General features: G+C 39.2%; 2 protein-coding genes and 1 long non-coding RNA gene across 4 annotated transcripts; 1 reads left to right on the plus strand and 2 right to left on the minus strand.

Annotated features, from left to right (window-relative positions):
• Window positions 1–2,772: 2,772 nt before the first annotated feature.
• On the minus strand, window positions 2,773–7,734 carry LOC116317948 (deoxyribonuclease-2-beta-like). Of its 2 annotated transcripts, none has more exons than XM_039600887.1 (7): window positions 7,441–7,734; window positions 7,137–7,234; window positions 6,378–6,516; window positions 6,200–6,287; window positions 5,841–6,002; window positions 5,572–5,706; window positions 2,773–3,363 (listed from the first exon to the last, which is right to left on the minus strand). In XM_039600887.1, the coding sequence occupies exons 1-7, from the start codon at window positions 7,441–7,443 to the stop codon at window positions 2,957–2,959; spliced, it is 1,032 nt and encodes a 343-aa protein (XP_039456821.1). In that variant the 5' UTR covers window positions 7,444–7,734; the 3' UTR covers window positions 2,773–2,956. The 2 variants fall into 2 exon arrangements, with proteins under 2 accessions (XP_039456821.1, XP_039456820.1); XM_039600886.1 differs by having other exon boundaries at window positions 5,572–5,745.
• A 7,565-nt stretch (window positions 7,735–15,299) lies between these two features.
• LOC120433900 lies at window positions 15,300–15,948 on the plus strand. The gene is made up of 2 exons (XR_005608828.1): window positions 15,300–15,364; window positions 15,723–15,948. It is a non-coding gene; the product is annotated as an uncharacterized LOC120433900 (long non-coding RNA).
• Window positions 15,949–19,974: 4,026 nt separating this feature from the next.
• LOC116317947 (deoxyribonuclease-2-beta-like) lies at window positions 19,975–24,344 on the minus strand. The gene is made up of 7 exons (XM_031736845.2): window positions 24,267–24,344; window positions 23,967–24,064; window positions 23,186–23,324; window positions 23,008–23,089; window positions 21,502–21,663; window positions 21,238–21,408; window positions 19,975–20,618 (listed from the first exon to the last, which is right to left on the minus strand). Exons 1-7 carry the CDS (start codon window positions 24,342–24,344, stop codon window positions 20,224–20,226), a joined length of 1,125 nt encoding a protein of 374 aa, XP_031592705.2. The 3' UTR covers window positions 19,975–20,223.
• Window positions 24,345–25,532: the final 1,188 nt, after the last annotated feature.

Consider the following 25,532-nt stretch of genomic DNA (forward strand, 5'->3'; position numbering starts at 1 on the left):
TGAGAGCTGCGTGTCTGTGCCATTCTTTCATCTCTCCTCACTATTTCCCCTGTTTAAGGGCACAACATCTGCAACACAGAGACGGAGAAAAACAGGTGAGTACATCAGGATTTATTTACAGAACTCTAACTGTCCACCTTGTTCTCCAAACATCCTGTCTCTTATATATAAGAGACAAATATTGTTCGTTTAATATCTTGGCATTACTAAATTTGGCTCAATGCTTACATATATGTGTAAAAAGAAAATGTATGAGCTGTGATAACTGTTTCTGATAGAATGAAGAGTAGACTGATATATTAAATATTCCTTTATTGGGTGAGAAAATCATACCATGTCATAACTCCTTAAGTCATACAGAATAGATATGACATAGCTTGCCATCACCAGTGTGTGAATGTGTGCATGAATGGGTGGATGACTTGATGTGTAAAGCGCTTTGGGGTCCTTAGGGACTAGTAAAGCGCTATATAAATACAGGCCATTTACCATTTAGATATCAGAGCCTTAAACAGGCTGACTTCTGCTAAATGGGTCAAACTGGGCAGAAAGTACACAAACACATAACATCCTTATAGAATATGATGTAACACTGTACATCAACTTACCTCAGAATATATAAAGCATATAAACAAACACAGCAGTACTACTAGTCCAAAATACTCAAAGCTTCATAGAACTGAAACAAACATTTATTTTTAGCTCCATTCTGCTGCTGATACATACTTTAGGTTTCTGAATATTAAACTTGTTGCTGCCTTTCATAGTGTGTAACTTGAAGGCCCTGAGTACTTTCTCCCACACTGAAAACACTGGAATGATAACATTATTTGAACATCACCTAATTAGACTGATTCAGGACAGACAATTAGTTATGTTAAACTTTCCTAGCAGTCCTTCACAAACAGGGAACAGTCTGTCTATTCTCTCCATCTGTCAGCTGCTGCTGGCTCTTCCTCCTCCTCTTCCTCACACACTGCTGAGTTTGTCCTGGTGGATCATCAGGGGTGCAAAGCCTCACAGATGATGTGCAGCAGTGGGTCCCTCAGTCTGTCCTCACTCTGGACACTTGCAGTTGTCACACATGGAAATCAAATGTGTGATAAGCTGCAGGATTCAAACACAAGTGTAACTTATAAATACATGTTCATACTTTTATTCCACAATCAGAGAGAAAGAAACAGAGAGAGTGCAGGACAGACAGACAGGTGACAGTCTCGGGTGTACACACTGCTACAAAACAGCACAAGAGAAGGAGGATTTAGTGTTTGTGTTATTACGAGTGCTAAACAAGAAGAGTTCCCAGATGGTCCAGTGGACACACGTGTGACTCCTGTGATTAAAGCATCTTTCTTTCAGCTTAACGAGTGAACCGTCAGCTCGTTCAAACACACGTTAAAGTCCGTTTGGCTCGACACCACCGAACAGAGGCAGCAGTATAACATAGCTAACATTAACAGTGCAGTGAATCCTGCTTGTGCCGTCATATTCAGGACTGCAAACCGAGCAGCATCACTGACTTTCAGCTTGTTGAAAGTCCACACCCACCACTGCGCTATGAAGTCTGGGATATGTTGGGCCATGAGGGATACACCGACCCATCCTTAAAATTCAGGAAAATGAAACAGACATGTCAGGGCCGCATTTCAAGCAGACTTTGAATTGGGACTATGGGACAGCCTTCGTCGCATCGCTGTGACGTAATCGGCCTTAAAATGTGGCCTTAAAGGCTGCAGACCCTGAATTGGGATACAGCCTTTGTCAAACGCAGGTTTAAATGCAGATGAAAATGTCTCTCATACATCTCTCAGCTGTTTTACTTTAGAAAGGGAGAAAAGTTGTGCATGAATGTTCTTGTTCCTCGTTTCATGCTCCACTGTGACAAAGTCCAGTCTGCATATTCTGTCTGTCCATCTTAGCTTTCGAGGAGAGAAACTTAACTGTTTCTTAGATTTTCAGAGTTGTTCAGTTCATACAGGAACTGCAGCACTGTTGCTGTTTTCTGCTGGGCTGGCTCTAGACAGGCATATATGAGGGAGCAGACAGAACTCTAAAGGGGGCACATGGTGGCAATGCAGGCGAGAAAGGTGTGGTATATTTTGATAGCTGTCTACTCACTGATTATTTTTGCAATTAGTCGACTAATCAGATCATGCATCCATTGAACGTAAAACGTACAGCTTATTGCACCAGCATGCATCTGCTCTCATATAACTATCATTAGCTTACAGCTTGAAGTGTTTAAAGCAGGAGTGGACAACTCCAGGCCTCGAGTGCCGGTATCCTGCAGGTTTTACATATCACCCTGTTCCAACACACCTGTATCAAGTGATTAGTTCATTCCCAGGCCTCTGGAGAACTTTAAGACATGTTGGGGAGGTAATTTAGCCATTTAAATCAGCTATGAAATATTGCTCATCAGATTCTAACAACTAAAAACATGACATTTACCTTAATTGGATAGCCTATATCGAATATATTCAAAGTCAACAATAACACTTCTCAATATTGCTAATAACAAAACTAAAAAGAGTAGGCTAAAAAACTGGGCCTCTAAAAGAACACCTGTTACAGAAGAAAAATCTCAGTATAAAACCTGGTTTGGCAAATCAAAATCTACTAAACCATAAAAATAAAGATGTCTGACTGCAGGGTTTGAATAATTTTAAAAGTCATCAGATAGAAAAAGAAGCTCAGAGTAAAAACAAGACGGATTCATGCAAAGTCATTTATTTCTATGGTTTCTATGGGCGAAAGAACCACACTGTGAAATATCCATCAAATGTTTTTAATTTCATATCGTTCACAGAAACATTAGATAACAGTGACAAGAGTGACGATGTCAGCACCAGATTCAAGTCAGCTTCACTTTGATAAAATCTGAAATGAATTTACAATAAATATGAAACTGGTGAACGTAGATAGAAAACAAGACGGAGACGGTTGTCTGCTGCAGTTAACCTGTACTATCTACTCTTGGTCTTTTAGGGGGACCAGGGTCACACTCAGTGGCACTGACACTATCAGCGTCAGGGACAGAACTGTTTATAATTTGCCTAAATGCTTCTGCCACAGATGGGTTATTAATGCACAGTGCACCACCAGGCCTTTCGAACTGGGATGGTTCTCTGTTTGAGTCACCAACACACATCCAATTTTCACTGTCAGAAACACACCATTTGGAATGATCACATCCATGTTTCCATTCACCTGCAGCAGTTTTTACTGACGTGATGGTGACTAGTTTTTTTTTTTCAGTTTCAGAAAGCGGACGTTTTTTAGGATCTTTGGGTTCGCTGCGCCAGGTCTGGATGTACAAATTGCTCTGTAGTGTGTTAGCAATGGTGACATAAAGATCTCCTTCTGCAAAAGGAAAGACAAACATCAAGAAACCATCAGATAGTTTTAAAATAACAGAATAAAAAAAGAAAAGTGTTGCTTACAACAACCCCGACTCTACTTTCTCTTTCTGAGAGTTTATGGGAAATTCCAGCTCTTGTTATTTAATCATTTCTTTTACAAACATCAGACCTCGTATGATCTCTGCTGCTACCCTGCACTAACTCTGCACTGAGGCTGGGTCACACTAACACCTTAATGAAAGGTCTCCATGGCAATACAAACTTACAGCACAACATGTGTGTTCACAGGATTTATTTTTCAGCTTCCACAACATTTTCATACCAGGATCATTATTTAATGTTAAATGTGAGTTATTTTTAGAGTTAAAATCTAAATAAAGTGAATTTTGAACAGAACTACTCTGTAAAGTTAGATCTACTCATAACCAATGTTCCCTCTAATTTTTCATGTGTCTGAGCGAACGCACAAACCTCCTGAGCGGTCCCTTGGACCACTGTGAGCGACATCAGACGTGTGCACTGTGGTCACGCCAGCATCAAATCCATCCAAGTTACATGGTTTATTAAAATAATCAAATTACAGCATTTACATTTATGTTAGACTACTTTTAATTAACTGCTTTAGCCCACTTACAATGAAAATTAAAAAAAAATCTTGTTCATGACCTGTGTAGTATGTTAACACTATTGGAAGTAAAAATAACTTGAACTCCAATTTTGAAAACACAACTTTCTTTCTTTCTTTCTTTCTTTCTTTCTTTCTTTCTTTCTTTCTTTCTTTCTTTCTTTCTTTCTTTCTTTCTTTCTTTTTTTAATAATAAAGCTCTGACTTGTATTATGAGTCTGTGGTCTGGGAGAGAGTCTGTAACTCTCTGTCTGCAAAATACAGTATATAATGACCAATGTTGGGCAATTACTTATATAGTTACTTCTTCAAAAAAGTAACTGAGTTATGCAAACAACAAAGTTTTTTGCAGCTGTTTACCTAAAAATTCAGCCAAGGCGGTTTTTTAAATAAACATTTCAAACTATTTACAGAACAATCAGCTGTTCTGTATCAAATCTGATGCCACACAAATTATTTGTGCCACTCCAAAAAATAATTTCTGTCCACTATGAGATAAAGGAGAACAACAGCCTGATACCTGCAGGCCTGACAACAGGACATGTATCACTCCTGTAACACCTGTAACATTCAGCAGTCGCCTCATTGTTCTGACACACACAACAAAACTATTGACTACACTACACACTAACTACACAAGATTTGCGCTAAACGTGGCAAATCTCTCACATCTCAAAACACCGCCGTCACTCCTAAAACTTCCCCCCTCCCTAAACAACAAATGCCATGTTTTGATTAGTCGACATTATTCGACCAATGGGAAAGGGTGGGGGGTGTTTTGGTTTTGTTTTTGCTCACAGGTGGAGAGTGCTTTCGAGCGTTTTCCTTATAAATCTCCGTTTTTACCGTTTCTTCCCGCAGTAAATATAAACAACGATAGTATTCAGGAAGAAAACCAAACATTGCAAATATTTTTATCATAACTCTGGTTTTACGTGGCCTATCAACACAATTTAAAAACTGGTATAAAGTCCACACTTTTTCCGTCAATTGTTCCGTCTGTCCTGCTCACATCTCCAATGGTTGTACACGTTGTCATTAATGTGGCTTCACTCCACATCAGCTACGCCGCTTTGCCAGCTAAAAGACCGGTGTCGGCACATAAGGACGCTGTCATAGCCTGTCAACAACGTTGATTAGCTGCGTATATACGAATGTGAATCGCATCATTGGCTGGACTATGGGATAAGGTGGCATCCTTCTAATCCCATAGTGGAGCAGCCAGTCACTTACTGACTAACACTGCAAAACAGAATTGTTAAAGTATTCATTTTAATTTCAATTCAGGTTAGATTTTTTTTTTTTGGCGCGCAACGCAGATTTTTTTCTGCGCAGAGACCGTGCCAGCAGTGCGCAATTGCGCATGCGCGCAGCTTAGAGGTTAACCCAGCTGATGATTCACAGGCCAAAACGTTAGAGACGTTAGAATAAAGGGCTGTGTTAGGTTGGACGTTTCACACCTTGCAAATAAGATTCCCAGCTCTTTGGTGGGGAAACTTCTGAAAATCACAATTATTTCACACAAGAAACTCACCGTGTGGTTTTAAGATCTATTTTCTTTAATGACTGAAGCAGAAATCTCACCTTTAGGATCCCTTTCCTTTGAGACTTGTTTAACAAAGCGTTTAAACTGCGAACCACCGGCTGACTTCAAGTTTTCATGGTAGGGAAGCGGTTGTGGTGCGGTGGAAGAATCTTTGAGTTTTCCCCGATTGTGCTCTTTAAATATATAAGCATTGATATCTTTAAGATGCTGAGCTGAAAAACATTAAAATGAGGGATGTACATGTTATTGTGTTAAGATTTCACATACACTCTAGACATGAAGAAATAACTTGGACATGCTGCCTTACCTATTTGTGCAGACTGTGCAGATTTCAGTGTTACACACATAAATATCTGTGCGTACTTTTCCCCAGTGTCAGGATAGAAATTATTGCTTTCATCTCCTGCGGGGAATTTTGGTGTGCTGTGTAAAAGCCAGACTACATTATCCTCATCCATCATCACAACTCCTGCAGAACAAGAACATGAAAGAGCACATGTAATTATTAAGAAGAGAACATCTGCTGAGTGATCTGAGAATAACAGCAGCTGTGGTTCTGATGCTGAGAGGTGAGCGTGAAGAAGGAGAGCACATTTAAATCAGGTGTATTTTTATTAGTATTTCTTGTGTTATTTTTATTAACATTAAAAAATTATTTCTACCTACCTTTGCTGTGGCCATATTCTTTTAGTGCATTACAACTTGGTGTTTGATCATTGTATGCAATGAATCCAAAATGTGGTGACTGCTTATTCTGAAAGAATCCACAAAAACATAACATAAATTTTGTCTTTCCTCAAAGGGCATACACACTAATAACAGAAACTCATGGAGTTATTCTCACTTTTTCAAAGTAGGGATTCAGGGTATTTGCCAGGACACCAGCTTGGTTGTTGACGAGCTTGTTATTCTTTTTAAGGTTCTGGTTGGTTGAATCAATGTAAACATAATCAAACCCAGACTTGTTCTTGTACAAAATAAACCTGGTGATGTCAGAGACAAGTCAGTAAATTCAAAGATCACAATAAATGATGAGAAGTGTGACCGAGCATGGAAGAAGAAAATAACAAACTCGGTTATACCCGAGTCTCACAAGCACCTGTATGAGTAAGAAGAGATATGACTGAAAACCTTTAACTATGAATAACAGAGCCTTTTATGAATAGTATTTTCCACTGACTTCCTCATGATGCTAAAATGTGATGAAGCTTGTGAAACTTTGCAAAGTGTTTTCTTTCCCTGTTTCTTCTTTTGCAGTAAAGTGAGAATAAGATGAGTGTTAAAAATAGATCTGCAGGGCTGGAGAAAGGAGGCAAGTGTCACAGTTTTGTGTGTTGTCTTCAGTGTTTTAATGCATTAGGTATGTCTAATATCCCTGTTTTAACTTCCCATTCTTGGAAATGACGTTATTTATGAAATGGAAATATATAAAATAACTGATAATAACAGTGTAAAATAGTGTTACAGTGTCTGAACATCATCTATGACTATGTTGAAACACAGGTGCAAAAGGTACCATAGCACAGCTTTGAAGCACTTGAAGACCAAAGTCACTAATGTGTAATTCAGTATATATGAATGAATAGCTCAGATGTTGTCTTACCAGTCTACATCAAAACCATTTTCATTTTTACAGGATATAGCGCCCTCACAATGTGAGCCAAGCAGACCAACAGTGAGGACAATCATCCAAAGCACATCCTGAAAGAACAGAATAATAATAAAAAAAAATCATGTTAATACATCATCTTCCCTTTAGGATAAAAAAGAATTAGCCCACCATTACAGGCTGCAGTGTCTTTACAGGTAATGACATAATGCAGTATCACAGCATGACTTGAGTTCACAGGTTATTCTGTGCTGCACCAATTGTGTCACCATCCTAATACAGACAGAAACTAACTTACCATCAGGCTGAGTGAAGAGTGTGTTAGTCCTCTGCTGAACTGACCCTTAGTTATAAAGCTCCAGAATATGATTTGTGTTAGATCTAAACTCACAGACCTCACTGTCTCAGAGACCGATCCTTGTGACCAAAGCAAGACCACAGTGCTTGTGTCTTTTACTTGCTGGCAAGGGAAGCCCGGTCAGGGTCTTAGAGTTGTAAGCCCTTCACCCGAACTCAGCCGACTCCGAACCTGACTTCCCTTACAGCTCCTTTTATTTGGTGAAAGCAGACATACATCCAAGGCAAGCATGTGTGCGCAGCATCAGCATGTGTGTGTGTGTGTGTGTGTGTGTGTGTGTGTGTGTGTGTGTGTGTGTGTGTGTCATCTCCTGTCATACCATACATGGCGCAACCCTTTAACATCTCCAGTCACTCTATTTAGGGCATGAACTTTTAACAAACCAACATATAAAAAGCAGAAGAGAGCAATCCTGCTAAACTTATAAAAACAGGAACTTGTGGTTTCTTGTGTGCAACACAAAAACTACAGCGAAGAGACTGCTTACTACATGCAAAGGCTAAAACCTAATACGGAATAAACATTTTATCAGCATGTGACTTTGCACAAATGACAATTTCAACAGAATCAACTCTAACAATTTGCACTGACTCATGGTCAAGAATTTTTAGATAACTCACACTGATATGAAAATGAATAAAACAGGAACTTCTTCATTTTGTACCAGACATGGCAGGAAACGTCTTTGCTTGCTGTCAAACTAAATACTTCATTAGAATTTTACCCATGGATGTTTAACACAAGCACCAAAAAAACTAAAAGTCATTCTTTTATAAGTGATGCCTCACTACTATGGGGGGGGGAACTACTATGGAGAACTTTAAGACATGTTGGGGAGGTAATTTAGCCATTTGTATCAGCTATAAAATATTGCTCATCAGATTCTAACAACTAAAAACATGACATTTGAACCCGTCAGGGCTGCCCCCTCAGCCCCCTCCTTTTCGTATTAGCTATTGAGCCGGTGGCAATAGCTATAAGAAGTAATCATGCCATTCAAGGCATTTCGCGGTATGAGCATAAATTATCTCTCTATGCCGATGACCTCCTGCTGTTTGTATCCAAGGCTGAGGTAACAATTCCCTACATTCTTGAACTTTTTGATACATTTGGGCTTGTGTCAGGCTATAAATTGAATTCACACAAGAGTGTATTACTGCCTCTAAATATACCTCTTTCCACATTAGCAAACATTACTGTTCCCTTCAAGACTGCAACACACAGCTTTGTCTATCTAGGCATAACTGTGACGAAAAACTTCAGTGATCTCTTTAAAGAAAATTTTACTAAGTTACACCTCAGTATGCAACAAGACTTGTCGAAATGGTCGCCGCTTCCTCTCTCGTTAGTTGGGAGAGTGAATGTAGTTAAAATGTCCGTATTACCCAAATTTCTTTATCTGTTTCAAAGCCTCCCTATATACATTTCGAACGCTTTTTTAAAGAAATTGGACTCTGTAATTACATCATACCTTTGGAACAATAAGAAACCACGTTTGCGTAAAACACATCTGCAAAAGTCAAAGCAAGACGTGGGCCTGGCTCTACCTAATTTCTGTTATTATTACTGGGCCTCCAATTTACGCTGTCTGACCTACTGGCTGCACTTTCAGCACGATTGCAGCGGACCCGTATGGGTAGAAATGGAGAAGCTCTCTTCTGGTTCTTTCTTGCTATCGTCTGTTGTAGGTGCATCTATCCCGTTACCCAAAAACCTGACAATTGAGAATCCTGTAGTTAATAATACTATCCAGATTTGCTTTCAGTTTAGAAAACATTTTAATCTTCTGAAGATTTGCTTAGGGAGCCCAGTAGCTTCCAACTATGCTTTTTCCCCTTCAATGTCTGATGCCACATTTCAGGGCTGGCAGAGGCGGGGGCTGAGATCTTTAAAGGAGCTATTCATTAACGGCACGTTTGCCTCGTTTGAACAGCTGACTAATAAATACAACTTACCCCCTTCTCATTTTTTTAGGTACCTACAAATACGACACTTTCTTTCAGGCTCTATCCCAGGGTTCCCAAATAAACCCCCTAATGATGTAATGGATGACATTATGTGTTTTAACCCGGCTAAGGAAAAAGCCATATCATCAATACTTGTTCTGATTTTGTGCCTGGGTTCTTCCTCTGTGTCTGCAATTAAGCGATCCTGGGAAGAGGATCTTAAAACCTGTATTACTGAAGCAGACTGGGGCAATGTTTTAAGTAATATTCACTCGTCCTCCATGTGTGCAAGACATTGCCTTCTGCAGTTTAAAATAGTGCACAGGGTTCATCTTAGCAAATCAAAATTGGCAAAGATGTATCCCAGATTGACCCAACGTATGCGAAAGATGTAAATTGGCAGAGGCGACCTTGATCCATATGTTTTGGTCCTGTCCCAAAATACAAAAGTTCTGGACGGATGTCTGTGGGGCTTTGTCATGCATATTTGGGATAAGAGTGCCGCTTAATCCACTTTTATTTTTATTTGGGGTCAATTCCGATGGTCTGGCACTACCAGCAGGTGGTCAAAGACTTATTGCCTTCTCTACACTACTGGCAAGACGTCTGATACTTTTGAAGTGGAAGGACGCAGCCCCGCCCACAGTTTCGCATTGGGTTAAGGATGTACTATTTCATCTTAAATTAGAGAAAATTAGGTTCGTTTTGAGAGGCTCTGTAAATAAATTTAATAAAGTCTGGAAACCCTTTTTGATATTTTTTGACCAACCATCTACGCAGGTTCAGGAATGACATTTATTTATTTATTTTTAATTATATTTGTTTGCTTATTTTTCCTTCCTTCTTGTTCTGTATACCTTGGCTGGTGTTATTTTGCACTGATTGTAAGTTTTTTCTTTTAAACTTTTGATTACTTGACGGCGAACAGGGGTGTTGTTGGTTAGGGTGGGTTTTTATTTTTATTTATTTATTTTTTCTCCCCTCTTTTACTTTTATTTGATGCTTTGTATTTTTGTATTTTTGTATTTCATTGTGGAAAATAATAAATATATTAAACACTAAAAACATGACATTTACCTTAATTGGATGGCCTATATCGAGTATATTCAAAATCAACAATAACACTTCTCAATATTGCTAATAACAAAACTAAAAATAGTAGGCTAAAAAACTGGGCCTATAAAAGAAGACCTGTTACAGAAGAAAAATCTCAGTATAAAACCTGGTTTGGCAAATCAAAATCTACTAAACCATAAAAATAAAGATGTCTGACTGCAGGGTTTGAATAATTTTAAAAGTCATCAGACAGAAACAGGGCCTCAGAGTAAAAACAAGACGGATTCATGCAAAGTCATTTATGAACCACACTGTGAAATATCCATCAAATGTTTTTAATTTCATATCGTTCACAGAAACATTAGATAACAGTGACAAGAGTGACGATGTCAGCACCAGATTCAAGTCAGCTTCACTTTGATAAAATCTGAAATGAATTTACAATAAATATGAAACTGGTGAACGTAGATAGAAAACAAGACGGAGACGGTTGTCTGCTGCAGTTAACCTGTACTATCTACTTTTGGTCTTTTTCGGGGAGCAGTGTCACTTTCACTATCACTATCAGTGTCACTGACTGTGACACATCAGTGTCACAGTCAGTGATACTGACTCACAGTCAGTATCACTGACTGTGAGTCAGTATCAGTGATACTGACTGTGACACTGCCAGTGATACTTTTAATTTGCCTAAATTCATCTGCCACACGTTTGCTATTAATGCACAGTGCACCACCAGGGCTTTCGAACTGGGATGGTTCTCTGTTTGAGTCACCAACACACATCCAATCTTTACTGTCAGAAACACACCATTTGGAATGATCACATCCATGTTTCCATTCACCTGCGGCAGTTTTTACTGACATGATGGTGACTAGTTTGTATTCGTTGTTAGTTTTAGAAAGCGGACGTTTTTTAGGATCTTTACGTGTCCTGTGCCAGGTCTGGATGTATAAATTGGTCTCTAGTGTGTCAGCAATGGTGACATAAAGATCTCCGTCTGCAAAAGGAAAGACAAACATCAAGAAACCATCAGACAGTGTTAAAATAACAGAATAAAAAAAGAAAAGTGTTGCTTACAACAACCCTGACTCTACTTTCTCTTTCTAAAAGTTTATGGGAAATTCCAGCTCTTGTTACTTGTTATTGGCAATATTGAGAAGTGTTATTGTTGATTTTGAATATATTCGATATAGGCTATCCAATTAAGGTAAATGTCATGTTTTTAGTTGTTAGAATCTGATGAGCAATATTTTATAGCTGATACAAATGGCGAAATTACCTCCCCAACATGTCTTAAACTTATAAAAACAGGAACTTGTGGTTTCTTGTGTGCAACACAAAAACTTCAGCGAAGAGACTGCTTACTACATGCAAAGGCTAAAACCTAATATGGAATGAACATTTTATCAGCATGTGACTTTGCACAAATGACAATTTCAACAGAATCAACTCTAACAATTTGCACTGACTCATGGTCAAGAATTTTTAGATAACTCACACTGATATGAAAATGAATAAAACAGGAACTTCTTCATTTTGTACCAGACATGGCAGGAAATGTCTTTGCTTGCTGTCAAACTAAATACTTCATTAGAATTTTACCCATGAATGTTTAACACAAGCACCAAAAAGACTAAAAGTCATTCTTTTATAAGTGATGCCTCACTACTATGGGGGGTATGCTCACCCCTCTTAATTCAGTATTTTACAGGTTTTAACTGTGTGGTCTTTCTGTCTTTCTGGAAAATGTAGGCCAACTTGTGAAATGAGAGCGTGCACCGCCTTTCAGAACTGTCAGTTTTGCTCGTTTCATGCGTCCTCTGTTGATAAAACTGATTTTTTTTTTTTATGGATCTTAATGTTTAAAGACAATAGCGAAGGTACTGACCTGTGTGTCTCTTTAAACTGTAGATGTTAAATTCTAAGGCTGAGTCTGCTTGGCATATGCTGTGTATAAAGGCTCTGGACCTTTTCAAAATGACGTAGAGGCGACTTTAGTGTTATTAATTTATTACAATTTCAGTTTCTGGGAGGTTTTCAGTTTTCCCTCCTGTGTCTATGGCTGGTGCAAGCTTTTTGTTTATTTGTGAAACTGAGCGTGGTTGTGGACAATTCCGACTGTGCTGTTTGATTTGAGTTTCGTGTTGGATCCCTTTCTTTAATTGTTAATTCTCTGCGAGCAGTGAAGAACCAAACTATGACTTACAAGTTTTTGCAGTGCCCCAGTGGACAGTGCGAGGTTCTGCTGCAGATCCCAGCATGAAAGCTGAGGGACCAGTCAGCTGGTGGAAAGACTGGTTGATGCCTGGACGTGTGTTGGAGTCGACTTTGCTACCTGCACAGAGCGTTTCTGACAGGCGGGCGTTGCTTATGCAAAAGAGAAAAGCAACAATACGGCGTGTTTCTCTGCTCCAAGACATCCGCGGTCCTTTCATACAGTAAGCATGTCTGTTAGAGCCTGCACTTCGTAAATGTCTGTCTGTCAGCGCTGATTATTCAAACCCTGTTTAAAACGTGACTGATTTGTTGTCCAAAAACATTTCCTCTAAATTTGCAAAGTTACTGATTTAAAAATATATATTTTCAATTTTTAGCTGGATGTCAAACATATGAGAGACTCTTGAGCATATTTATATAACAAAATTCACAATGGTATAACCATGTTAAATAAAAGATGCCCAAGTGTGCATCAATGCACTCTAATGCAAGCCTTTAAACTGTATGTTGATAAGTACATGAAGTTTATCTCTACCTCTATAGCTCATACATTGGAATAAATGTATTCTTTTCGATACTTTATAAATATGAAACTAAAGATTTTGAGTTCATGCACATGGTGAAACAAGAATCTAAATCTTTGTGTCACAATGATTTCTATAAAAACATGTTGTTTATGGGGATAATGTGACAAATCTTTTGTGGTCCCTATTAATGATCAGTGGTAATTGAAGAGGAAGCTTGAACCCAGGCTCTGGACATTTTCATGACAAGTGACAGCGCAGACATCTGCTAATGAGAGAACATGTTTTTCATCATAAAGACTGTGATGTGAAGCATCGTTAAAGTGTCACTTCAGTAATGCTGCTGAGAGAAAGAAGTGTTGACTCATGTTTTTTAACAGATGACTTAAAACACTAAACTCTAATTTCAGGGGTTTATTTTAAGTTTACAAAATATAACACCTGGTAAGACGATGAGTTTTACTTCTCACTGTCCGCGTTATGTGTATCTATTTATCATGTATGCTAATTTGCTCTGTGGACTGTAAAATGTTTCATTGTGTTCATGAAATGAACCAAACTTCCACTATCTGCATCTTTTACTGTTTTTCTGCTTTTGTTCACTCCAAGTTTGACAAAACCTACAGATATCCAGAGTTAACTCACTAACATCGTGGAGCAATCTCAGTGTACTTGGCTGCGTTTCCCCTAAACACAACGAGTTGACTGAGAGAAATGCCTGTAGTCGTCCACTTTGGTCATTGTGAACGCTGAAGGAGATTTGATCCATAGACACCTTATACTAGTGTTTCCTACACTTAATCCAACACTACTATGTTCTATTTAAATCAAGATTCCTTTTATAGTTTGCAGTGAAATTTGTTAAACCATTGCTTAATGGGCCAGAAGTCACTCTTTACTAACACATTGTAGACAAGTTTATTGCTGAACGACACAGCTCACACACTCTTTAGATTTTTGAAGTTTTGTGTGTAATGGTTTAGCCTCTCACACCTTACCCTTTTCTCCCCAGTATCACAACAGTATGACTCCCAAAGTACGTCTCAGTAAACAAACAAGGACTCTAAAGTCAGAACAGAAAGATACAGCTAGAAGATTAATGACTGCGTTTTTTATGATGCGTAGTAAACTACCCCCTCTTCTTCTCTGTGTTGTTGTTGTTCGTGTGTGTGTGTGTGTGTGTGTGTGTGTGTGTGTGTGTGCCTTAGAAGTCAAATAATACATTAGCCACACTTACAAAAAACATTTGAATTTCATTTAGAACTGAGATTCTACGTTGTAAGCAGAAATCTTATGCTCAGCCAGAATCATGTTTCCCCACTTTCACAATGCTGAGGTGTCAAATCCACGACCCCCAACAGATGGTTTATTAAATGTGGGCGAGAAGGGCAAGTCACCCTTTACTCACACAGCCTCACACACTATAGATTTTTAAAGTTCTTGTGTATAATGGTCAGTGTTGGGGAGTAACGGAATACATGTACCGCCGTTACGTATTTAGAATACAAAATATGAGTAACTGTATTCCGTTACAGTTACCGTTTAAAAAGGTGGTATTCAGAATACAGTTACTTTGCTGAAATAAATGGATTACACGGCGGTACTTTCCTGTTTCATATTCTCGCGGGTCAGGACTGTTTGGGTTTGTTTGACAGCTATGTTCTGTTGTTCCAGGCGGCAGCGTTACGGTTGCCATGGTTACAGGGTGACGCTCTCTCTCTGCGTGTTTCCTGGGTGAGAGAGCGCTTTTTTGTTGTTGTTGTTGTGCTAAGCTAATAGGCAGAGTGCTACAGGCATAGGGCTTTGGAGCGTGATGTCACGGGAGGTGGGCCACGCCCCCTTCCGCCATGACAGTAGGCTAGACACAGGATACAGCTTCAGCTATGGTTTGTGTTGTGTTGTCAGTTGCAACGTTAGATCACACGATCGTGAAGGCAAGAAGCTGGATAATGGGCTCTCTTTTCATCGTTTTCCATCCTGGAGGCAACGTGAGGGATCCCATGTATCCGATATTACTAAACAAAGACGTCAGGCTTGCATTGCAGCGGTGAGACGAGCGGATCGAGTTCTGTGCAATCCCCAGCTTTTTGTTGGTTTGGTCTCCGCATCTTCTTTCCGGTGAGTCCTAAATTAATTCATATCACTATTAAAATCCTTTTAGTGTTATTTTCAATGTGCTGAGGTCGTAGATAATGAGATAAAACATGCTAATGTGTGACGCTGCAGAACCACGTCATGTCATCATGTCGACTGAGTAGCTTATGATTTAGCATTATTGCAGGCAAACCAGCATATGAAAATGATGATGTAACAAATCCAGACTGGGCACCAACACTGCTCATGGGCCTCTAAAAACATACTAAATTGCTCTCATTGTACACTAATCCGCACATAACTTCCAGATGAATCACACACCTGTCATTGGAATATTGGTGTACATTTACCTTATGTGTATGCACTAATTTTTATCTTACAGGCTTTTGTTATGCAGCTGCAGAGTCTGAAGGTGTGCCCCGTGCAGAAGTAATCGATGAAGACCAACAACAAAATCACCATGTCATGGAGGCTGTGGACAGCAGTTGTGTTGGACAAGTGGAGGTTGAGGTACCACCTGTAAATGTGGAGAGTGGTGATCGGACAGACAGCATCACAGAAGCTAAAGGGCAGACGAAGGATTGTGTGTGCAATGAACAGGGCAGAGCAGAAATAAACACAACACTGCTTGATAAGATTGTTAAGGTTTGCTGTGTTTTGGTGAATATGTGCCCCAGTGTGGTTGTCAAACCAGCGCCAAATGAAACTTGCTCTTGTTGAGTATTCATAAAGCTGTTGTGTTGCATGTGTGGTTCATTGTAAATAATTGTACTTTGTGTGAAGTAGTTTCAATAAAACAGAAAAGAATAGTATACATGTTTTTTTTTTTTATTCTTGATCTTATCACATGTACTTAGCAAGTACATAGAAATGAAATGCAAACTATTTACATGGCAACACACAGCTGGCATCAATCTTGAACCACAAAATGAAACATTACAGGCTATTTAGAGCAGCACATTGTTTGGAGAAGTATTTCCCAACAAGTTCAGGAAGACACACTTTAAGAAAGAAGTCTTGTGCTTGCTTTAAACGTGGTTCCCAGAAATCCACTTCAGGGAAGATGCGTATCACAGCAAGGTCTCTCTGTGTCCACACAACGAGGTCACAGTGGTCGGTGCGGGTAACAAAGATTTGTGTTTGTACCTGACAGTAGTGTATCCAGTAATGGTGACAAATCCTCCAGCGTTGCAATAGGAATCTGCCTTTTTTGCGATCGCCTCCTTTTTGCCTCTCAAAGGCAAAAGGGGTGTGTGTTTATGTTTTCATCAAGACCACGTTTTTGGGCAGCTGCTGAGGAGAAGTCAATGCTATGTGCAACCTCGGGCTGTATCTTGGTCATATTTCCGGGCAATACCCAATATGCTGGCTCGTCTATTACAGTTCTGGTGCCTCTGATACGCACTGTAGCCTCGACTTTAAACAAAAGAGCAGCGACATGGGTGCAGGTCTCTGCAACTCCGGCCATGCATGTGCAGTGAGCAGCCTCAACCCTTTCATTGGTGCTCACAATGACCCATGGCTGTAATGCAGTTTCATTCAGTCGTTGTGAGTGCTGTACCTGAAACACACAAAAACCACTTTTAATAAAAGGTCTGTATAATGAACCAAGGCTAATATAGATGGTTTGGCTGTACGTGCAAATCAAAAACTGTAACAAGGAAGTTGTTTAGAAAGTTATCAAGTTCAAACTGACTTACCTATGTCCTATCGACAACGCACTCGCAGCGTGGAGGCTTAAAGATGGACAAATCTTGCACCCAGCCGTTCGTGAATTGGATGTGGGCCTCCAGGGATTTATAATTCTTAAACTGGTTTGCTGTGTATGCGATGACTCCACAGACAAGGTATGCAAAGATCGGGATAGGACAAAGGCGGTAGGTCGTCTGGGTTTCCACTCCACTTCCTTATTTCATACGGGTCCACATTACCAATGCACGCAATTTTTTCAAAGTACTGTCTCTTGGCGTCTGGGCACAATCGGTCGCGATACAGCCCTTTGTCTTTTGCGCTGATTTTGAGCATGGTTCTGGCAGTCCCGATTCCAACAATCCAACACTGCGCTTGTTTTGCTTTCTAGCCTACTGACATGGCGCCGCGATCCCAAAATGCACTGCGGCGTGACGTCAACTCCAAAGCCCTATAGCCCTAAAGAATGTAGCATGATGGGCAGTGTAGTCCGTGCTGCAGGGAGAATGGACTACCGTACCCGTTATGTGTCTGTGAGCGAGGGAGGGAGAAAAAGGAAAAGTCCGAGCTGTCACGGAGCAAAAACGGGAGCTGGAAGCATGTAAATATAATAATAACCACTGCAGCCAAGAAGAGTGCCTGACGAGCCCATTTGTAAGTAAGCTATTAAGACTCAACTGTACACTGTGTTCGTGTTTTCCTCCGGAAAAAATAAGTTCCGTTGGAGCAGCCTTTCAACGCCTCTCTCTGTCTCTCGGAAGCTGACCCAGACAACAAAGTAAAGCTAGTTTTCAGCTACCAGCCCGACACGGAACCCACCGTATTAGCCAGAGGTCCCTTTACTACGGTTCGGAGCCGCGGACCTTCAGTAACAGTAATAAATCACAGCAATAGTACATTCACGTAGTTGTAAACAGCATGATAATATATTAAGTATTCCAAAGTATTCAGAATACGTTACTCTCATTGAGTAACGTAACGGAATACGTTACAGAATATATTTTGGGGCATGTATTCAGTATTCTGTAGTGGAATACATTTTAAAAGTAATCTTCCCAACACTGATAATGGTTTAGCCACAGATGCAACTTCTACTTTTGATAAAGATCACTCCATCTGCATATTTCGTAAGAAATGAAGCGTCTTTGTTAAGCTCTTATCTATAAATGTCTACACAATAATAGACACCGTGTGCTCTGTGACATTATAATCTTCTGCTTCCATTGGTTTGCATTTTAAACTCCCAACCTTTCAGGTTGTTATGAACGGCTTATATTTCTAACATTTTGTGATGTAAAAGTGAACCACGCGGCTTTTTTATTTTCTGTATGATGGAATGACTTAAGACACGAGTTGTTTAAACAATTATAAATGACAGTGTGATGGCCATAGTACTTTATGTGGGTCAAATATGTTAAGGATGATGTTTCTCAATGTAAAACTGCAAAGAACTTTTGGATAGGATACAACATCTTGTAAACAGTTACCTCAGAACCTGCTGAACCTCCTCAGATCCTGTACTGTCAGATCTATGTAACGTAAAACTTTCCACAGCACTTCCACTTAAGTAAGTAACCAAACACATAAAGTCACCCTTACCAATAATCGACTGTTCCTTGAAAAGAGTAGCACAAACAGATTGTGTTTAGGGAAAACGCAGCTGGGATGCTGTCGGGGCAGCAATTTTTTTTTTTTTTTTTTGCCAGTGCCCGTGATGCCACCCTGGGCAACCACCCATGTCGCCCGTATCAAAAACCGCTACTGATGTGAGCACTCTGACAGCTCCACCACTTTCACTGTGCATTTCTAATATTCACTTATTTCCTGACACTGTAAAATGCTGTCACTCACTCTGAACATGGACAGATGAAGGTTTACAGTTAAGTAAGTTAAGCAGAGGTAAAGTTCATAAAAACTATGTACAGTACTCTGATTATACCCTTTGGATTAGAGCTGAAAGGCTACAGATCCATCATTATTGAACATTTGATTTAAAACACATTTTTGTGTTGTTGTACAAACATTAGAATTGTGCAATTGTTTAAATACTATTGGACCAAACTGTATCTTTGTGTCTTCGTACATTAACACAGTGACCATCATTTACTTCACACTGGAGATGCTGAAGCTCTGAAGTTAAAGAAAAACGTGTAACTGTCCAAATACTGAGAGCGTTTTTTAGCATAAGAATGAATTACAAATGGATAAAATGAATAAAGTGATCACGCTCTGAAGTCATTCTGATTGGTTGCATCGGTCACAGTGTTTGAGTGAAAAACCTTTGTGATGATGTAAGGAGGCCAAATTACACAACCCATGTCACCGTCTAAATACTGACAGTATGTACCACCGGTATCAATACGTTCTTCTGCTGTTAGAAGGCCTGAATGGCACGTGAACAATAATCAGCTTAACAGTTACAGTCAGAATCAGATTATTAATCTTTCAAGATCAACACAGACAGATCTACTTAGTAGTTACTCTACTTTCAAATATCCACTGTCAAGTTACAGAACACCGAGTGAAAGTGGAAAAAAAGGAAAAAGTACAAAACAAGAAAACATAACTGATATGAGCTCTTAATTTCCCCAGGTGATCATTTACATTAATATTTAAATTTTTCTGTCCTTCTTATTCATTATAAAATGAGTTATAATATCACATATGCACTAATTTGCATAAAGCCCAACAAATAATGTATTAAAAAATGAATAAGTGAACTGTGAAAATAATTTCTATACAAATACATAATAAAAGTGCCACATGCTACAGTTGTTGTTTTGTAATAAGGAAGACCTGTTACAGAAGAAAAATCTCAATATAAAACCTGGTTTGGCAAATCAAAATCTACTAAACCATAAAAATAAAGATGTCTGACTGCAGGGTTTGAATAATTTTAAAAGTCTTCAGACAGAAACAGGACCTCAGAGTAAAAACAAGACGGATTCATGCAAAGTCATTTATTTCAGCCTTTTATGGTTTCTATGGGTGAAAGAACCACACTGTGAAACATCCATCAAATGTTTTTAATTTCATATCGTTCACAGAAACATTAGATAACACTGACAAGAGTGACGATGTCAGCACCAGATTCAAGTCAGCTTCACTTTGATAAAATCTGAAATGAATTTACAATAAATATGAAACTGGTGAACGTAGATAGAAATCAAGAGCGAGACGGTTGTCTGCTGCAGTTAACTTAGACTACCAACTCGTTTTCTTTTAGAGGAACTGGGGCCTGTGTCACAGTCAGTGTTACTGTCAGTGTTACTGCCAGTAATACTTTTAATTTGCCTAAATTCATCTGCCACAGGTTTGCTATTAATGCACAGTGCACCACCAGGCCTTTCGAACTGGGATGGTTCTCTGTTTGAGTCACCAACACACATCCAGTCTTTACTGTCAGAAACACACCATTTGGAATGATCACTTCCATGTTCCCAACTACCTGCAGCAGTTTTTACTGACATGATGGTGACTAGCTGGTATTTTTTAGGACGTTTATTAGGATCTTCAGGTTTGCTGTGCCAGGTCTGGATGTATAAATTACTCCGTAGTGTGTCAGCAATGGTGACATAAAGATCTCCTTCTGCAAAAGGAAAGACAAACATCAAGAAACCATCAGACAGTGTTAAAATAACCCAGAATAAAAAACAAGAAAAAAAACAAGAAATATGTTGCTCACAACAACCCTGACTCTATTTTCTCTTTCTGAGAGTTTCTGGGAAGTTCCAGCTTTTTTGATTTAATTTTTTTTTTTTTTTTTTTTTTTTTTTTTTAACAAACATCAGACCTCGTATGATCTCTGCTGCTACACTCCCCTGCCGAACTCTGCACTGAGGCTGGGTCACACTGACACCTTATGTTCACAGGATTTATTTTTCAGCTTCCACAACATTTTCATACCAGGATCATTATTTAATTTTAAATGTGAGTTATTTTTAGAGTTAAAGTCTAAATAAAGTGAGTTTTGAACAGAGCTTCTCTGTAAAGTTAGATCTACTCATAGCCCAGCTGATGTTTCACAGGCCAAAACAGAGAGGTTAGAATAAAGGACTGTGTTGGGCTGGATGTTTCACACCTTGTAAATAAGATTCTCAGCTCTTTGCTGGACAAACTACAGAAAGTCACAAATGTTTCACACAGGAAACTCACAGTGTGGTTTTAAAGGTTTTTTTTTCCTTAAATGAATGAAGCAGAAATCTCACCTTCAGGATCCCTGGTCCCTGAGATTTGTTTAACAAAGCGTGTAAACTGCTGACCACCGGCTGACTTCAAGTCCTCATGGTAGGGCGGTTGTGGTGCGGTGGAAGAATCTCTGAGTTTTTCAGGATTGTGCTTATCAAATATATAAGCATTGATACCTTTAAGATGCTGAGCTGAAAAAAAGTAAAATGAGGGATGGATGTGTTACTGTGTTAAGACTTCACATACACTCTAGGCATGAAGAAATAACTTGGACAGGCTCTTACCTATTTGTGCAGACTCTGTAGATTTCAGTGTTACACACATAAATATCTGTGCGTTTGTTTTCCCACTGTCAGGATAGAAATTTGTGCTTTTATCTCCTGCGGGGAATCTTGGTGTGCTGTGTAAAAGCCAGACTACATTATCCTTATCCATCATCACAACTCCTGCAGAACAAGAACATGAAAGAGCACATGTAATTATTAAGAAGAGAACATCTGCTGAGTGATCTGAGAATAACAGCAGCTGTGGTTCTGATGCTCAGAGGTGAGCGTGAAGAAGGAGAGCACATTTAAATAAGGTGTGTTTTTTACTATCATTACAGAACGTTATGATTGGATCTGCTGATGTCAAATCCTGCTTTCCATTAAAGACACAGAGAAAGTCACTGTTACAAAATAAATATATTGTTAGTGCTTATTTAGTGCTTATTGTTACTTGTTTTTAATATAGTTTGCTTCCAGTTTAAGAGAGGGCCAACTTTGAGTATAAACTAGGTCGGAGGCTGACAGGAAACTGCATGCTTTTGCAGAGCACAGGAGGTGCAGACAGAAAGTGAAACTAAGCAGAGTGCACTCCAGATCGAAACTGTGTGTGACGATAGCAGAACTATATATATATATATATATATATATATATATATATATATATATATATATATATATATATATATATAATATATATATACTATATGTTCACCCCAACTTCCTGTTAAAAGGGAGTTTTTCCTTCCCGCTGTCGCCAAAGTGCTTGCTCACAGGGGGTCATATGATTGTTGGGTTTTTCTCTGTACCTATGGAGTGCCTTGAGGCGACTTTTGTTGTGATTTGGCGCTATATAAACAAAGTTGAATTGAATTGAATTGAATATATACGCCTTTTGGCTTGCAATGTTTTTAGACCTGGGGGTGCGTGCTCGTGTCTACAGGTCTCCGTTTCCGGAAATGTACAATAAAGATGATTTTTTGAGCTTGACCACTCTGAGTCGGAAGTCTTTCTCTCTCGCTAAAAGAATTCAAAAGAACCAAAATTTAATAGTCACTCGTGCATTTCCTTCCTGGCTGTGAGCTTATTGTCCATTGTAAGTTAGTAACAAGCTAGTTTCAGTGATCCAGTTTACAGCTGGTTTAAAATGCAGCAGTGAGGTGGGAAGCCTTAATATACTGAACATCTTTCACCTGTCCTGGTATTCTTACATTTACAACCATGTTCAGATTAAACCCAGGGCGAAATAGTCGATAAGAAAAATTTATATTATAATTTATGTAGTCTGAGGGGGAACTCAGTGTTTTATTTCTCTTATATTACATTTAAATGTGTAAAATTAATAAACCAAACTGACTTGTACTCACACAATCAGAATGTTTTTATTGTGACACATCACAGGTTGGAGCTTTGCAGCAAACCCAATTTTTAATCTTGAGAAAAAGTTCCTGCAGCTGAACTGAAGAAATTATTAAGTATTTTGCTTTCCATAAAAGTTTACTTTCAGAAATAATTGTTTCTACCCACCTTTGCTGTGGCCATAGGTGGAACTTGCAGTTTTTCCATTTGGTGGTTGATCACTGTACGCAATGAATGCAGAATCTGATGACTGCATATGAAAGAATCGACAAAAACATAATATAACTTACATATTTTCTCAAAGGGCATACACACTAATAACAGAATCTCATGGAGTTATTCTCACTTTTTCAAAGTAGGGATTCAGGGTATGTGCCAGGACACCAGCTTGGTTGTTGACAGGCTTGTTATTCTTTTTAAGGTTCTGGTCTTTTGAATCAGTGTAAACATAATCAACCCCACACTTGTTCTTGTACAAAATAAACCTGGTGATGTCAGAGACAAGTCAGTAAATTCAAAGATCACAATAAATGATGAGAAGCGTGACAAAGCATGGAAGAAGAAAATAACAAACCCTGTTATACCCGAGTCTCACAAGCACCTGTATGAGTAGAGATGTGACTGAAACCCTTTAACTACGTGACAGGTGGTGCCCATGTGTGCAGTAATAACAGAGCCTTTTATGAATGCTATTTTTCACTGGCTTTTTCACTGGCTTCCTAAAAATGTGATGAAGCTTGTGAAACTTTGGCAAAGTGTTGTCTTTTCCTGTTTCCCCTTTTTTGCAATAAAGTGAGAATAATACAAATGTTAAAAATAGATCTGCAGGCCTGGACAAAGGAGGCAAGTGTCACAGTATTGTGTGTTGTCTTCATAGTTTTAGGTATGTGTAATGTCCTTATTTTAATTGCCCATACTCCCCAAATGAAGTTATTTATGAAATGGAAATATATAAAATAATTGATAATAACAATGTAAAATAGTGTAGCAGTGTCTCAACATCATCTATTACTTTGTTGAAACGCAGGTGCAAAAGGTACCATAGCACAGCTTTGAAGCACTTCAAGACCAAAGTCACTAATGTGTAATTCAGTACTCCTGAATGAATAGCTCAAATGTTGTCTTACCAGTCTACATCTCCACCAATTTCATTCTTACAGGATATAGCGCCCTCACAATGTGAGCCAAGCAGACCAGTAGTGAGGACAATCATCCAAAGGACGTCCTGAAAGAACAGAATAATAAAAAAAATATCATTTTAATGACCCTTCCCTTTAGGATAAAAAAGAATTAGCCCACTATTACTGGCTACAGTGTCTTTACAGGTAATGATATAATTGCAGTATCACAGCATGACTTGAGTTCACAGGTTATTCTGTGCTACACCAAATGTGTCACCATCCTAATACAGACAGAAACTTACTTACCATCAGGCTGAGTGAAGAGTGTGTTAGTCCTCTGCTGAACTGACCCTTAGTTATAAAGCTCCAGAATATGATTTGCATTGACCCATGGTCAAGAATTTTAATACCGTTAGATAAATTGTATTGATAGAAAAATGAATAAAACAGGAGCTTCTTTGTTTTGTACCGGACATGGCAGCAAGTTCTTTACTTGCTGTCAAAATACAGTGGCTTGCAAAAGTATTCGGGCCCCTTGAACTTTTCCACATTTTGTCACATTACAGCCACAAACATGAATCAATTTTATTGGAATTCCACGTGAAAGACCAATACAAAGTGATGTACACGTGAGAAGTGGAAGGAAAATCATACATGATTTCAAACATTTTTTACAAATAAATAACTGCAAAGTGGGGTGTGTGTAATTATTCAGCCCCCTTTGGTCTGAGTGCAGTCAGTTGCCCATAGACATTGCCTGATGAGTGCTAATGACTAAATAGAGTGCACCTGTGTGTAATCTAATGTCAGTACAAATACAGCTGCTCTGTGACGGCCTCAGAGGTTGTCTAAGAGAATATTGGGAGCAACAACACCATGAAGTCCAAAGAACACAGCAGACAGGTTTGAGAAATTTAAAGCAGGCTTAGGCTACAAATAGATTTCCCAAGCCTTGAACATCCCATGGAGCACTGTTCAAGCGACCATTCAGAAATGGAAGGAGTATGGCACAACTGTAAACCTACCAAGACAAGGCTGTCCACCTAAACTCACAGGCCGAACAAGGAGAGCGCTGATCAGAAATGCAGCCAAGAGGCCCATGGTGACTCTGGACGAGCTGCAGAGATCTACAGCTCAGGTGGGGGAATCTGTCCATAGGACAACTATTAGTCGTGCACTGCACAAAGTTGGCCTTTATGGAAGAGTGGCAAGGAGAAAGCCATTGTTAACAGAAAACCATAAGAAGTCCCGTTTTCAGTTTGCCATAAGCCATGTGGGGGACACAGCAAACATGTGGAAGAAGGTGCTCTGGTCAGATGAGACCAAAATGGAACTTTTTGGCCAAAATGCAAAACGCTATGTGTGGCGGAAAACTAACACTGCACATCACTCTGAACACACCATCCCCACTGTCAAATATGGTGGTGGCAGCATCATGCTCTGGGGGTGCTTCTCTTCAGCAGGGACAGAGAAGCTGGTCAGAGTTGATGGGAAGATGGATGGAGCCAAATACAGGGCAATCTTGGAAGAAAACCTCTTGGAGTCTGCAAAAGACTTGAGACTGGGGCGGAG

The sequence above is a fragment of the Oreochromis aureus genome, linkage group 17, assembly GCF_013358895.1.
Source record: "Oreochromis aureus strain Israel breed Guangdong linkage group 17, ZZ_aureus, whole genome shotgun sequence".
Lineage (NCBI taxonomy): Eukaryota > Metazoa > Chordata > Actinopteri > Cichliformes > Cichlidae > Oreochromis > Oreochromis aureus.